The 15,381-nt window shown below is 39.0% G+C and overlaps 1 protein-coding gene across 1 annotated transcript in view; it reads right to left on the bottom strand.

Moving 5' to 3' along the window:
• SLC6A11 (solute carrier family 6 member 11) overlaps positions 1–14,823 on the bottom strand; it is a 188,346-nt gene extending 173,523 nt beyond the window's left edge. Inside the window, exons 1-5 of the mRNA XM_060239877.1 lie at positions 14,570–14,823; positions 13,982–14,214; positions 7,444–7,578; positions 5,901–6,041; positions 4,044–4,134 (exon numbers count right to left, since the gene is read on the bottom strand). Of these exons, the coding sequence (XP_060095860.1) occupies positions 4,044–4,134; positions 5,901–6,041; positions 7,444–7,578; positions 13,982–14,201 (587 nt within the window). The 5' untranslated portion in view covers positions 14,202–14,214; positions 14,570–14,823. The remainder of the gene's footprint in view (positions 1–4,043; positions 4,135–5,900; positions 6,042–7,443; positions 7,579–13,981; positions 14,215–14,569) is intronic.
• Between the last annotated feature and the right edge of the window lie 558 nt (positions 14,824–15,381).

A 15,381-nucleotide genomic window follows, 5' to 3' on the forward strand; every position in this document is an offset into this window, starting at 1 on the left:
AGAGGTTTTCCACATTCTTCTTCTCTCCTATAGCCTCATCCAACTCATGGGAAAAATCATTCCTGGGGCTGTGGTACCTGTACAGAGGAATAACTGTGTGGGTCAGGGAGCTACAGTACAGAGGGAGAAAGCGTAAACTTAACCTTCCTCCTTCTTGTATAAGTAGGAAAGGAAGCACCAGTCATTTCCGACTCTGGGGTGACGTTGCTTTCACAACATTTTCACGGCAGACTTTTTACAGGGTGGTTTGCCATTGCCTTCTCCAGTCATCTAGGCTTTCCCCCCAGCAAGCTGGGTACTCATTTTACCAACCTCAGAAGGATGGAAGGCTGAGTCGACCTCGAGCCAGCTACCTGAAATCCAGCTTCTGCTGGGGATCAAACTCAGGTCATGAGCAGAGCTTAGGACTGCAGTACTGCAGCTTTAACACTCTGCACCACGGGGCTCTTGCCTTGCATAAGTACAGTCCTGCTAACAGAAGAGAGAGAAAGCAGCAATTTAACACCATTCCCCCTTCTCATGGCAAAAACATAAAGATGGAGTTTCAGGAACTCCTTTGCAGATGTAAGTCAATTATAGCTATCTATAATGATTCCTTGTTTTTATTATTAATGACAGAAGTTTCATTTGATAAGTTTTAAACAAAGTGACTCAGTTCCTATTTCAATGGCTATATTAATGCAAGTTTCAATTCAGGTGGGTAGCCGTTGTTGGTCTGAAGCAGCAGAACAAAGCTTGAGTCCAGTGGCACCTTTAAAACCAACGAAGTTTTATTCAAGCTATAAGCTTTTATGTACATACACACTTCTTCAGATACATACAATGAAATTGAAATTACCAGTCCACACATAAGTAGAGGATGAGCGCAGTAAATTAGCATACAGCATAATGAAGATGTTTATCAGATTCAAGGACCAAACAAAAATAACAAGCTTAGTTATATGGTTACCATTTATTTGGGTTTAATTGGTGAGAATACAGATGTAAGGGCTGAATGAGGTTAGCATTTGTAGAAAGAATAAGATATATATATATATTTATTTCATTACACATGCTACATATGCTTACCACAACATTCTTATCTTAATGTAACATAAGGAATAGCAGAATTAATGTAATCTGGAATGGTAGATTGGAATGTATTTTTCTGGTCTGGGGACAGGGGAGATATTCTTTGGAGTGGGGTGATTGGCTGTGTAGAGTTCACGGTCAATCACCCCACTCCAAAGAAGATGCTACAAGGTCATTTCCATGCTGGAAAGGAAACATATGGAACATAATGGCAGGGTCTCCATTAATACTCTCAGCATTCCACAGTTAAGGATACATTTGCCCAGGGCTTTTTTTGTAGCAGGAACTCCTTTGCATATTAGGCCACACAGCTGATGTAGCCAATCCTCCAAGAGCTTACAGGGCTCTTCTTACAGGACCTACTGTAAGCTCTTGGGAGGATTGGCTACATCAGGGCTGTGTGGCCTAATATGCAAAGGAGTTCCTGCTACAAAACCCCCCCTATATTTGCCCATCCATTTCCAATTTTGACATATTTATTTCCTTCACTATGTTGTCCCCAGGAATTAAACCCAAACAAATGGTAACCATAAACTGAGTGTGTTATTCCTGTTTGGTCCTTGAATCTGTTAAACATCTTTATTATGCTGTATGCTAATTTACTGCTCACCCTCTACCTATATGAAAGGACTGGTAATTTCCATTTCATTGTATCTGAAGAAGTGTGAATGTGCACAAAAGCTTATATCTTGAATAGAACTTTGTTCATCTTAAAGGTGCCACTGGACTTATGCTATGTTGATGCGAGTTTCTAATTGTGAGGAATGATGAATTATTTCTAAATGTGACTGAAATGCAGAAGGAAGGATTATAAAAGAGAAAACAGATTTATATACTTCTTTTTTATTTTTTTTAAAAAAAGGTAAAGGTAGTCCCCTGTGCAAGCACCAGTCGCTCCAACTCTGGGGTGACGTTGCTTTCACAACGTTTTCACAACAGGCTTTTTACGGGGTGGTCTGGCATTGCCTTCCCCAATCATCTACACTCCCTTCCCCCACAGCAAGCTGGATACTCATTTTACTGACCTCGGAAGGGTGGAAGGCTGAGTCAACCTCGAGCTGGCTACCTGAAACCCAGCTTCCACCAGGATCAAACTCAGGTCATAAGCAGAGACTTCTTTAGCAGGGTTTAATGCTCATGTCTAACAATGTCTGATGGTTGAATGTTACAGCAACAATACTTCCTCACAGTTCTACTAAGGCAAACATCTTTTTCAGAGAATGACTTTTGTGGGGGGGGGGGGTCAATACTTGTTAATTCAGAGCTTAAATGTATTTTGAACTGTTACTGACAACTTTTTCAGTCAATCAGTGTGTAGCAGCTCCAGTTTTAGAAGTTTTCAAAGGAGATAAATTCCACTATCAGCGCTCACATATTCTTACTTCCTTCAGAAAATACACTCACTCTTGATTAAGACCACTTTTCCTAAGTAACATTAATCAAATAACCAATCTGCTCTACCTGAACCTGACTTCTAGCCCACTGGTTCCCTAAGCAGTCAGACTCCTTCCCTCCAAAACAACCACTGGAATCTTTAATTTACTCTCAATTTCCCCTTCCCACTCTACATTCTAACACATCTCACTTCTAACTGGATGTTACTATGCTCTGAACATTCAAAGCTTGGTGACAGCAAATTGAGACATAACTAGAAGAAGAGCAGGACAGCCAGATAACCATCACACTGTTCAGGGCAAACAGTATAAACAAAACTCAAAAGTACTGATAAACCTCCAACAGGCATATTTATGAAAGCAAACTCACAAAATAATATGGACAAATGGTTATTATATAAATGCTAAGAAAACTACAGACAATTGCAAAATATGCATGCCAAGAGAGCCCCAGTCCCCAGCCCATAATTCTGCAAAAGGCACAGTTTGAATTATCATATCATAGTAGGGATACCAGCCTTCAAGAGGAACTTGAGGATTACACCTCAAGACTACAGAGATCAGTTCCCCAGGAGAAAAAAAGATGCTTTGGAGGGTGGACTCTCTGGCATCGTACCTCACTGAGATCCCTGTCCCCCCAAGGTTCCATCCCAAATCTCTAGGACTTTCCCAACCTGGATCTGACAACCCACATCCTCCACTGGTGGCCAGGAGATACTCAGCAACCCTATATCATAGAATCAGAGAGAATTGTGGACTGATAGCAGAAAGAAGGAAGGCAAACAACTTGACACATTACATTTGAAGTAAACTTTATCTCCCCATAGTTCAGTAAATAATGTTAATATTCCATATACTGTATATTCCACAACAGGAGATGGTCAAACTCATAAACACATGTGAACAAAACTATTTTGCTTCCTTGGCCTGATCACAGAAAAATGCAGAAGAATTATCACAAAAGACTTTCATGTACATTTCTCACCTAGTAGTAAAGATATAGCTATGCATACCCAAAGAAAGATCTGAACCGCCAAGATCTAAGTAAACACAGCCCTCAATATCATCCTAAAATAAAATCTAAATACAACCTGAACCAAAGATCAGACTAAAGACAACTGAACACCAGACAATGTTTGGGTAAAAAGTAATATTTTACACTTTCTCTCAACAATTTATAATCTCATAAAAGCTTCCTTAAAAAGGTAGAAAAGAGTAAAAGTCCAGTAGCACCTTAAAGACTAAATCTGTGGTAGGGTATGAGCTTTCATGAGACACTGCTCATTTAGAATCATAGAATCGCAACTCTACGATTCTGCAATTCTATGATTCTAAATGAGCATAAAATGTTCCTTGGTGATTCATAAACTTAGTTTATGAAGGCTATGATTAAGCAACTAAAAATGGTTGTTTCCTAATTTTTGTATGATCTTCATGAATTACATACAAAAACAGCTTCCAACAGAACTTACATCTTTCAATGCTGACTTTTTATGAGTTTTGGTTGTTCCATATCATTTTAGAATACTGAGAGAAAATAGTCTGGTAAATTTAGAATAAAAGTATAGGAATACTTACTCCCAAAATTCCATGACTGGAGAAGTAGCATTTTGCAGAGATTGATGCGTGCAGTTACTCATGTTAAGTTTTTGAAATTCCACACAATGTTCTATAAAAGAACCGAAAACCAAATTGCTGTGACATTTATTTTAAACTTTGAAGTTACTTAGAATATGGCTGGCAAGGTTCTGTCATATGCTTTGATAATTAATTCACAATGGTCTTTCTTGAAAAGATATTCACTGAGGGTTTTTTGCTTGTTTGTCTGCACTGTCTAAATTGAAGGAGCTGACCCAGTTTCTGAGGCAGAAGAAATAAAGTTTGAGTTGCTCTGATTGCTAGGGAGTTAAAACATGCATGGTTTTAATCAGCTTATGGCAGTCCAGTTCTCATTGACTACAGGTGGCTCTAGAATCACTTTCTATCAGCAGAAGCTTAACAATGATCTTAATATGGAAAGGGAGAAAGATACCATTTGGCACATATCTCTGGCATTAGAGAGATGGTGGAAACAGATCAAAGTGGTTGTCCATTGTTGAGTTGACACATATTAGTTGGACAGTGTTCAACACTGGCTAAGCTTTCCTACACAGATGCCAAAAATGACACTGAAGCTAATTTCACACACGTTGGATAATGCACTTTCAATGCACTTAGGAAACTAGATTTTCCTGTTTTGCACAGGAAAATCCAGATGAAAAGGACTGTTAAAGCACATTGAAAGTGCACTAGCCAACATGTGTGAAATTCATCTCAGGTGAATGGCTGCATGAATCCCTATCATTTCTGATGGACCTGATGCAAAATTTGTAATTTATTCCCAAACATCCATAGATCTGAGCAATTAACATAAGAACACAGCAACTGCAGTTTGGACTTAAATTATGGGGCTACAGATACAAGGTATATCAAAAGTAAAAATCAGGCCTCCTCCGCTGAAGCTCACCACCTTATGTGGCCCAGATCAGAAAGACCTCAGAGGCCCAGTGGCACCAGGTTGAAAACTATGCACATGTACTAATAGTGCAACCTGTTTTTTTAAAATTATGTTGTTTTAAACTGTTTTTAACTACCTTATCATGTCTTAATATGGGCCTGACTGGTCCAAAGTCACTTCGTGATTTTCCTAGGAATTTGAACTCAATTGCATTTAGTCCCAATTCATTAAAAAGGTAAAGGTAGTCCCCTGTGCAAGCACCAGTCGTTTCCGACTCTGGGGTGATGTCGCATCACTATGTTTTTACGGAAAACTTTTTACAGGGTGGTTTACCATTGCCTTCCCAAGTCATTACACAAAAATGGCTTTCTATAAAACCAATTTTCCATTTTTTTTCTTCCCCCCCCCCCCATTTGATAGCCATCTGCTTTTAACATCCAAAATCCCCTGCTGTCTTCATTTGGCCTTCCTTCACTGCTTTCATGATTGGCACCAACTATCTTACTAATAAATATAGTAATCACTAAATATGCAAGTGCAGGTGTCATGGCTACTATTGGATACAAATGATCTCAGTGGCAAAATTCATAGGCACAATAATCAAATATAAGACAAATAATACTGTGTAAGGTCTTTTAAAATATTTTTGGTTCTAACTTTTGCTTAAGTCAATAACCATAAGAGCAATACTAGATAGACAGAATATAGTAATCAAATGATTTTTTTTTAAAAAAAACCTAGAGCCTTCTTAAAGAGCTCCAATACATGAAATATGATTGAAATTAATTATTTCAAGCAAACTGCGACACACATTTTAATTCAAGTCCGTTAACTTCCATCATCATGCAATTTGATTTTATAAGCATTAAACAATTACATTACTGTCCTTGCTTGAGCACATTCAGATAGGTAAATAAATATCTTCAGAATGCCCATACCTGTATTCCATTCATGCCCACAAGTTGCCCAAGGAAGCTCTGTGGTAAAGCAGTTAAACAGATAAAAGATAGCCCATGCTAAAATAATGATGTAGTAAACATTCAAATGTGCCTCAATAACCTGGGTAGCATATCCAATACCTGTGAAGAACAAAGGTATAGACTCAATTAGACATTAAAGACACACATACATACACAAGGAATACGAGTCAGAAGCTAGTTGTTTGTTCAAATTCTAACATTATCAAGTCTTTCTTGTTCTAGCTGCTAGCACATTAAGCTGAGGAACATCTTTCTATGTCCATTAAATCAATGGTTAAGAACAGAGCAACAAAATGGATTAAGCAGTTGAGTTGGTGCTGAAGGCTAGAACAGTTTTTGCAACCCTCAGAAAGCACCTGGATTTCTCCAGGAAGTACAACTGATCTCTTGACTACAAAGTTCAGTTCCCCTGCAGAAAATAACAGCAGAAATTGACAGCTTTGGAGGGCAGACGCATCACATCCCTACTAAACTCTCTCCCCAGGCAATGACCCCAAATATCAAGGAATTCCCCAAGCTGGAGCTGGCAACCATAGGATAGGCACACTACATCATGGCGAAATAAATTCATAGTGGAGTAAGATGTGTGCTAAAAAATAACAAAAAATAATACTAAATGTCAGGGTTTTTCCCTGACTTCTCCATCTGCATCACTAACATCATATCAGTAATGCTGAAATAAAAAGTATGCCAATATCATTGCACCTTATCACAGATAGAAGGGAAGAACCAGAGACTGAGTGTGGCCTACATAAGGCTATTAATTGCATTTATAACTAAGGTGAATTTGAACTGCGAACATTCTTGCAGTGGAATCTTAATTAGTTACATCATTTATAGTCCACTGACTTCAGTGGACTTAGAAGGATGTAATTCCCTACACTAATGGTGTAATGGTATAACTAAAAAAACAAGAAAGGTGTGCCTCCGCATGGGCATTTCATAAAATGTGATGTCTAATGCAATGTGGAAATTAGAGTCCTGAACGAAGGTCTGGGAGATCCAGGTTCAAATCCTTGCTCTTCCATGGAAGCTTGTTGTGTGGCCTGGACCCATTCATACACGCTGAGTGTAATATACCTTGCAGGGATATTGTGATGAAAAAATGAAGGAAAGGAAAATTATGTACCCTGCTTTGGGGAGAAATGCAGGGTAGAAAGAAAGTAACAAATAATAGTTGCTGGGTTTTGTTGATTTTGTTTTTTGCCATCAAGTCACAGCTGATTTATGGCAACCCTGGTGGGGTTTTCAAGGGAAGAGATGTTCAGAGGTGTTTGCCATTGCTTGCCTCTGCATTGTGCTCCTGAACTTCCTTGGGGGTTTCCCATCCAAACACTGACCAAGATCAACCTTGTTTAGCTTCCAGGATTTGACAAGACAGAGCTAGTTGTTATGAGACAATAAAATGTTAACCTTTTCACAAAATTGTTATAAATGTGCCATTTTCAACATTTTTAAAAAGCACGTTAAAAAAAAGCTGGACAAGAAAATTAACATATACCTTCAAACAATGGACAAACTTTTCTCCAGCAAGTAATTCCACCTTCACTCGTAAACTGTCCCAAGGCAGTCTCCAGGAAAAAGACCGGTATTCCACAACAAATAAAGAAAACCACATAAGGTATAAGAAAAGCACCTAAAAGCAAACATTGCCAACAGATTAGCCACAACAGGTTCATTAAAGATAAATGAAAGCATTTATGGATCCAATATATAGTATTACAGCATGCAACATCAATTTCCTTACAAAGACAGCACAGTTACTTATGAGGAGCATCACTGATGGCAAAGGAATATCTACAGAAATAATGTTATAACACATTGCAAGCCTGGTCTATATCTGCAGCAGAATGAGGAGGTCTAATGACCATTTTAGTCTACAGGTGGTAAACTCAGATTTTTAATGTCTCCCATGTAAAAACTCCCTGCAAACAAAAAAATTAGGATTTCAGAGAGCAAGATTCTAGCTTAACCCCATGAATGCTGTGTTATCCTTTCATTTACAAGGAATTACTAATTACTGCGGAATTACTAATTATGGGGAGTTTTGAAAACCCTTTCATTCAGTTTGAAGTGGTTCAATCTATTCTACACTCATTAGCACCACATTTTGTTGCAGGCCTTAGTTTGTAGGCTTTAGTGAGGCACAGATTCATCAAAATGGAGAAGTCACTGTATTTTATTGATATTGAAATGTAACATTTAGATCATAAATAAGATTCCACTTGGGGAAATACAGACAGCTAACTTTTCATGTAGCATTTTCTACAAGATTTAGTCATCCATATTATTTTTTAAGAAGCACCGGGGCACAGAGTGGTAAACTGCAGTACTGCAGTCCAAGCTCTGCTCACAACCTGAGTTCAATCCTGGTGGAAGCTGGGTTTGGACAGCCAACTCATGGTTGACTCAGTCTTCCATCCTTCTGAGGTCGGTAAAAGGAGTACCCAGCTTGCTGGGGGTAAAGTGTAAATAACTGGGGAAGGTAATGGCAAACCACACTGTAAAAAATCTGCCATGAAAACATTGTGAAAGCAATGTAACCCCAGAGTCGGAAACAACTGGTGATTGCACAGGGGATTAACTTTTTATTATTTCTTAAGAGGAACTACTATATATGGGGTGTACCTTTTTGTGTCAGTCAGGTATTCTTATGTATGGTAAAAGTTATGTCTTCAGCAAGTGGTAAGGCTTCTCCTCAGATTATCTGTGTTAGAAATTCATTGTTGCTGACACAGACATTCCCTTAAGGTGCATATTTTCATCTTATTTTATTTTTGTTTCTGTTTTCAAATTTCACAAGAGGGGCCCCACAACAAAACGTTGTGTAATGTCTTGTAGCTTTGGAAAGGAAAGCTCTAGCAGCTTTTTCCACAGCCCTGCTTGGGGAGGCATAGCCTTCTTGTGCTTGGCCCTGCTGGCTTGCAGAAGTCCACAGTTAGACAGCCTCAGTAAGACCCCCACTGTATCCCCCACATAGTTTTTAAAAAAGATGTAAAAGTTTTCTGTACAACAGGGGAGAGCCCCAAGTGTACCAAAAAAAAAAATCTCTTTACCCTCCATGCGCTCCATATCTGAGGAAATAAGTATCCACATATAGGGGACAAATTGGGAATGAGATATACAGATAATATCTGGTATCACTGATGTACTTTAACAGTTTAGTCCTAACCTCCCAAATTCACTGGAATTAATGTTTAGAAGATACAACACTTTTCTAGATTACACTGTAAACTGCAAATATGTAGTTTTCAAAGAGCTTTTTATTCAAAAACTTTCCTTTACATGTTGATAAGTTTAAGATTCCCCCCCATTTACTGTAAAATGATACACAAGTATTTCTAATGTTATCTTTATGTTCTGCTGGTTAAAGGGTTTCTCTTATGTCATGATCTTATGAGAGAATATGTTCCTCAATTTAAAAAAAATCAGGTAGCATGCACATGCATGTAACTGAAGAACCATTTTTAGAAAACAAAATAGGCTAAGGTTACATGTAGAGAATACACATGGGCAATTTCAGAAATATACAATAATTTGCTTATAATTTTAGAATTTTAGATACTGACTAAGTTTAAGTTTAATTAAGGGGTTTCCCTTAATTAAGTGCATACTTATAAAATGCCAAATGACCATTAGTCTAATACTTCTTCAATGAAATTAAGATTGCTGAAATGTATAAGAGCTCTCTCTCTGTCTCTCTATCTATCTAATACTGTAGAGCGCGATGGCTACACACTATAAACTATGACCGACTAACAGTAAGTCACTTGACAGCAACCGAACAGCTCAGAATCCAGAGCAAAGGTAATCACAGAATATAACAAAACTAGTTACTGTTGTTCATACTACAATAATACAGCACATGTTTAAGCAGGACTTTTTTTTTAGCAGGAACACAGTTCCAGCTGGCTTGGCATCAGTGTGTGTGGCCTGATATGTATATAAGTTCCTGCTGGGCTTTTTCTACAAAAAAAAGCCCTTTGTTTTAAGAAATAACAAACATTTCCCATGTGAAAAACTGGCATTTTTATAAAATTATCTTTCAACTTTAAACTCAAAATTTGGTTATGATATTAACTTATGGATGGAGGTGGCCACATATGGGGGTACCAAAATATTAACTCCCTGTGGTAACTGATGTCTGCCTGGCCCACACAAAATGTATTATATTGAAATTCAGCCATCAAGCTGCAAGCCTCCACACTCTACGACATATGTGAAATAGAACCATGAAGACTTATAGTATAGCACCCATGCTATGTTTGCTAAGTGCTTCTAAAAATTAAAACCCGGGCAGGAATCTGTTGCCACATGGACAATGTTTTTAGCAGCATGTTTAGTATATGTTCATCAGCTTCCAAGTAAATTCTGCTAACAATCAGTGTTCTACTTGCAGAATAAAATACTACTCAGGGAATATAAATTCTAACACATTAATAGGTCTGGAGAATTACATAACCACGACCATTTTAAACCTAATTTTTTGCTATGGTTACTAACCAATTAAATGCTGAAGTGGGGCCACTTTAGATCTATCAATTAAATATTCATTTACACTCTGTTCTGTTTGTACAATATGCTGCAGAACAAAGTGTACCATTATTTAAATCTGAAGATAAATATTGTTTCTCTAAATAATCCTGCAATAAGATTGTCTTTACTGGGTACTGCATGCCATAAATATGATTGTATTAGTAAATGTTCACTTTTTTAGTGAACACAAAATTTTACAACTGGAGATGATTGGTAAGAGAATGGATGACTCATTTATGTAGTATTATATTATAGTATATTAATATTATAAAAATAAATAAAAAATGACAAGACTTCTTTATAAGACAAAATAAAGGAAGCAACAAAAATATAGATATTGATGAAGACATGGAGGGTTGTATTCTACCATTTCACTCAGCTGTGTATGAAACCTTCCTGTGGAAAGGCTCTTCCTCTGGATGTCCCATACATCCAGAGGAAGTGGAATGGTAGGAGATACTAGAGGGGGGTTTCCCTTAATTAAGTGCATACTTATAAAATGCCAAATGACCATTAGTCTAATACTTCTTCAATGAAATTAAGATTGCTGAAATGAAATTTGGAATTAAATGGAACATACTGCACTAATCACTGAAAAGGGTACATAGCCAAATAAATAACAGCGTTCCCGTGTGTTTATCATGTTATTCCTTATTTATTCCTTATTTATTCTTTGTCCTGACAACCTTCCAGTGAGTAGATGGGAACTGGCTGGTCACCTACCATTCAGATAATATATCCCCATTTCTATACTTTCCCATAATAAAAACAACATGAATAGTAGGACTAGCATTGCTGTAAAGGAGAGGAGTTCTTTTCATCTTGCTTTCTTGCCACTGTGGAGCAACAGAAGGCAGTAAGGAAAAGCAAACAAACCTACACACTGTGCTTCTTAGAAATCTAGCACACCAAATAGACCAGATCCATTTTGGTGTTTGTTAACACAGAGACAAGAAAGATTATTTTGGCCCAACACTCTTGGCAGAGAAACCAAAGTGAAGAATAGCTCTTTATGAGTTTCTTTATATACATGCTAACACATCATTGTCCTCATGCTACAACTCTAATCCATCTGAGGAGTATTTGAAACTTTAGATTTTTACAAGTCTGGGTTGAGTATACATTTTGCAAATGCCTTAGGCCAAACCCCAGAAGTCACAGTACTTGTATCTGGTGAGGGTTGGCATAGAGCTGCTTTACAAGAAACACAAATATGAAGCTATTATGAGCTTGTACGGCTAGCCCAATGATAATTTCATTTTGAAGATTGATACTGCAAAATATTTATTCACAGATAAGTTTTACTATATTCAAAGGTCTTCACTTGCCAGTATGGGATTACAAATTGAAAATGAACAGTACTGCAAGTACATACACAAATTTCTGAAGCTTGTCATTTTTTCACTATGGCTTTACAATGCAGGGCATATTTATTCTATTAAACTTCACATTTATTAAAATACTTAAACTCGTATTTTCCTTGTGGCTCAAAATTGCTTACTTTGTAAAGCACAATAACACCTCATCCCCTATGCTAACCAGCTATAAATAACACCCCAGAATATTTAAATTACATTATTTTGTGTGTTTTAAAGTTACATTGCTTTAGGTAGCGAAATATTATGTGCCATTTGAATTTGCAACAATATGCCCCCAGTTTTGCTTTCAACAACCAGCTCTGTCTTCCTCCTTTCTCATTTCATTCACTTCCTAAGAATATAAGAGTTACCTTCACTGTGTCTATAGCAGGAGTGGCCAATCTGCAGCTTGGGAGCCACATGTGGCTCTTTCACAAATATTGTGCAGCTCTTGAAGCCCCTCTGCCCCATCAGCTGGCTTGGAGAAGGCGTTTGTGTCTTTAAATTACTTCTCCATGCCAAGCCAGCCAGTTGCTTGGAGAATGCATTTAAAATTGTTTTCTTTCTACCTCCCCCCATCTATTTACTTTCCTTCTTTCCTTCCTTCTCTCAAGCATCTGATATTCATGTCTTGTGGCTCTCAAATATCTGACATTTATTCTATGTGGCTCTTACATTAAGCATGTTTGGCTACCTCTAGTCTATAGAGTGACCCATGAAGCACAGCATTCTGGCCCAAATCTAAAGAATCATACAACTAGTGCCATATGCTCCAGAGACTTTGCCCTACGTTTCTCAGAAGCAGTCTTTTCTACCACCCAATACTGCAAAACGTTACAAAAACAGAACAGAGTTTCAAAGCAGTTTTTGCTATGGTATGGGGATTTGGTTTTCCAAGACAAACATGGAAATCCTACAGGTCTTATCACATATTTGAGAATGCCTGAAGTAGCTTACTGTTTTTTACTTGTTTACTTCTATCAATAATAAGAGAAGCAAGATAGCATCATCCAACTGATGAAGTGTTCCAAGAATTTTGTATACAGAGGTTTCCTTTCAGTTAGCATAAGAGTGACAATCCCAAACTGGACTGTTTAATTAAATCCACTGAAACCAGTACTTGCATGTTGAACTGTGGCCAGTGGTTAAATCTGCAGCTATCATGGCTGTCTACATTGAATGCATAATTTATTTTAAAAGTCCTTAAAAATTGCTGGTTATAACATTCCAAAGCCTACCTGGTCCATAAATATAAAATAACTAATTTAGATGTGAGTTCAAGAAGTGAACATTTCACACATCTGTGTCATAACCAGAGGAAATATTGCAGATACTTATATGAATGCAGTGAAAAAACAGCCAAAGCTGCAAATAAAGTCTTCCATGAAACTTTAAAGAAAAATGTATAACAAATTTGTTGTGACAAGACTCTTAGCATAGTCAAGACCATACTTCATCAGATGCTGACATTCTCAGTAAAAGTGCTTAGATGTATATAAACACTTTCACATTTTCTTTCACTGCCTGTTTTATGTATCTGATGAAGTACGTCCTTACTTTCAAAAACTTCTGCCCATAATAATTATATTAGTCTAAATAGTTACTCATCTGGAATTTATATAAAATCTACAATATTCACCAACAACAAACTTCAGAAGCAGAAACTTCATTCCTAAGACACAGAACCAATCTCACTTAATTATCAAAAGCAGAAAATACATTTGGAATGATTACATGAATCAATACTTGGTGCAATCTACAACCAGTTAAGTCAATGTGTTTTTGAAGATGATATTATCTAACCTATTCTGAATTAATGTGCCACAGATTGAGTGATCATAGCCACAGGCAGGCCTCAGATTCAGTGGGAGCTCACAGGAGCGCAGCTGCTGAACCTTTTTAAGAGTTCCACTCCTCCTTCTGAGAGTTCCACCTCCTTATCCATTTAATAGTATTGCAGCTGCATAACAATCCCTGGATGAGCTCCACCACCTATTTTTCTGCAAAACGACCCCTGGCCACGGGTATTTCAGTCCAAAAGCCTCTCAACAAAACAGTTATTCTGATATCAAACAAATCACCACATGAATCTTTGCAATTTATCTGGCATATCAAAGTATGTATCTATAAAAGATGCCATCTTACCTCCTCCATTCTTGTAGCAGAGATATGGGAACCGCCACACATTTCCCAACCCAATAATTTCTCCAGCCACAGAAAGTACAAATTCAACCTTATTATTCCAGTGGCCCCTTTCATGCACCTTTTTGTCATTACTGTGGACCAAATTGGTACTTGAGGCTTCAGGATCCAGAGCATCCTCTGGTTTGCCATTAATTATAGGTATAGTCTTTTCAGCTGTCATGACTCTTTCCAACCTGAAGAAGAATGAAAAGGAGGGGGAGCGGTGAGCAGGATTATGGATGCTGAAATTCCTTTCCTTGACAGCAACACTCGATTGCAATTCCTCCTTTTCACAAAAGGCTACAAGTGCAGAAGATGCAAACTTTGCAAGATCACACAGTCTGCCGGCGGTGATGATTATTGATTAGTAGCAAATCGAAATTGAGACGAGGAGCACTGCACTGTATCCTACAATCCCTCCCCGAGCAGGAATGCCAGCACTGCAAACTAGTTATGCCCTTCTAGGACTGCCCTGCAACCTCGTGCTTCTGTGACTGCACCCGGCAAGGTGGGAAGGATCCCGGATTCTGCCACTACCCCAGTACTCACCCAGGGCCTGTGCCGCTGAGAAAGGGAGGAGGTCGGTGCTAGCTCGGGGTCCGCCTCTGAATAGATGCCTTTGGGCTGCCACTGTTCGCCCTGTTGCACTGGGAGCTGGGGAAGGGAGTGGGGGGCTGAGGAGAGGCAAGCGCCCGGCAGGGGAGGCGGCCACGGCAGCGCAGGGAAGGCTTGTGATAGGCAGGAACGTCTCGGGTTTTTTCTCTGCCCGGTGTTGCTGCCTGCCTGGAAAGGCTGGGATGCTCCTGGCTGAGGAAAATTTGCAACTACTCGGCTTTTGCCGAAGGCAACGTATAACACCCGCCCCCTCCACCCACCTCAGTCTGTCCCACTAGCTCTCCCGCCTTCCTGCCCCCTCCCTCCGGCGTCGGTGCCAGAAGAACGTCCCAGCCCGCGCGTCTCCTCCTAGGTGTGGGAGGAAGTCTTTCCTCCCGCGCCCGCCATAGTCTCCCGATTTCCACCTTTCTGAAACCTGCGAGTTGAGGAAGGCAGACACAGGCCCGTAGGCAGATTGACAAGGGAAGCCGAAGGAAGCCCAGGGTCGCCATGGAGAAGGGGGCAGAGGAATAATAGGGGAGCGTTTGCCATTGCCGAGGCTGGAACTAGGAGGCGGGCGCCCTCATGGTGCCGCCACCAAACGTCGTCCGAGGGGCCAGCAGGTAAGGCGGGCGAAAACTAAAGACCAGTGACGCAAGACCTCCCCAAGGAGTTGTAAATCCAAGCGCCAAACTGCACTTTTAGCTTTGGAAAAGGTGGGCTATGAAATAAGAAATACTCAAATCTGTTTGGATTCACTCCGACAG

Source organism: Heteronotia binoei, chromosome 5, assembly GCF_032191835.1.
Source record: "Heteronotia binoei isolate CCM8104 ecotype False Entrance Well chromosome 5, APGP_CSIRO_Hbin_v1, whole genome shotgun sequence".
Taxonomy (NCBI): domain Eukaryota; kingdom Metazoa; phylum Chordata; class Lepidosauria; order Squamata; family Gekkonidae; genus Heteronotia; species Heteronotia binoei.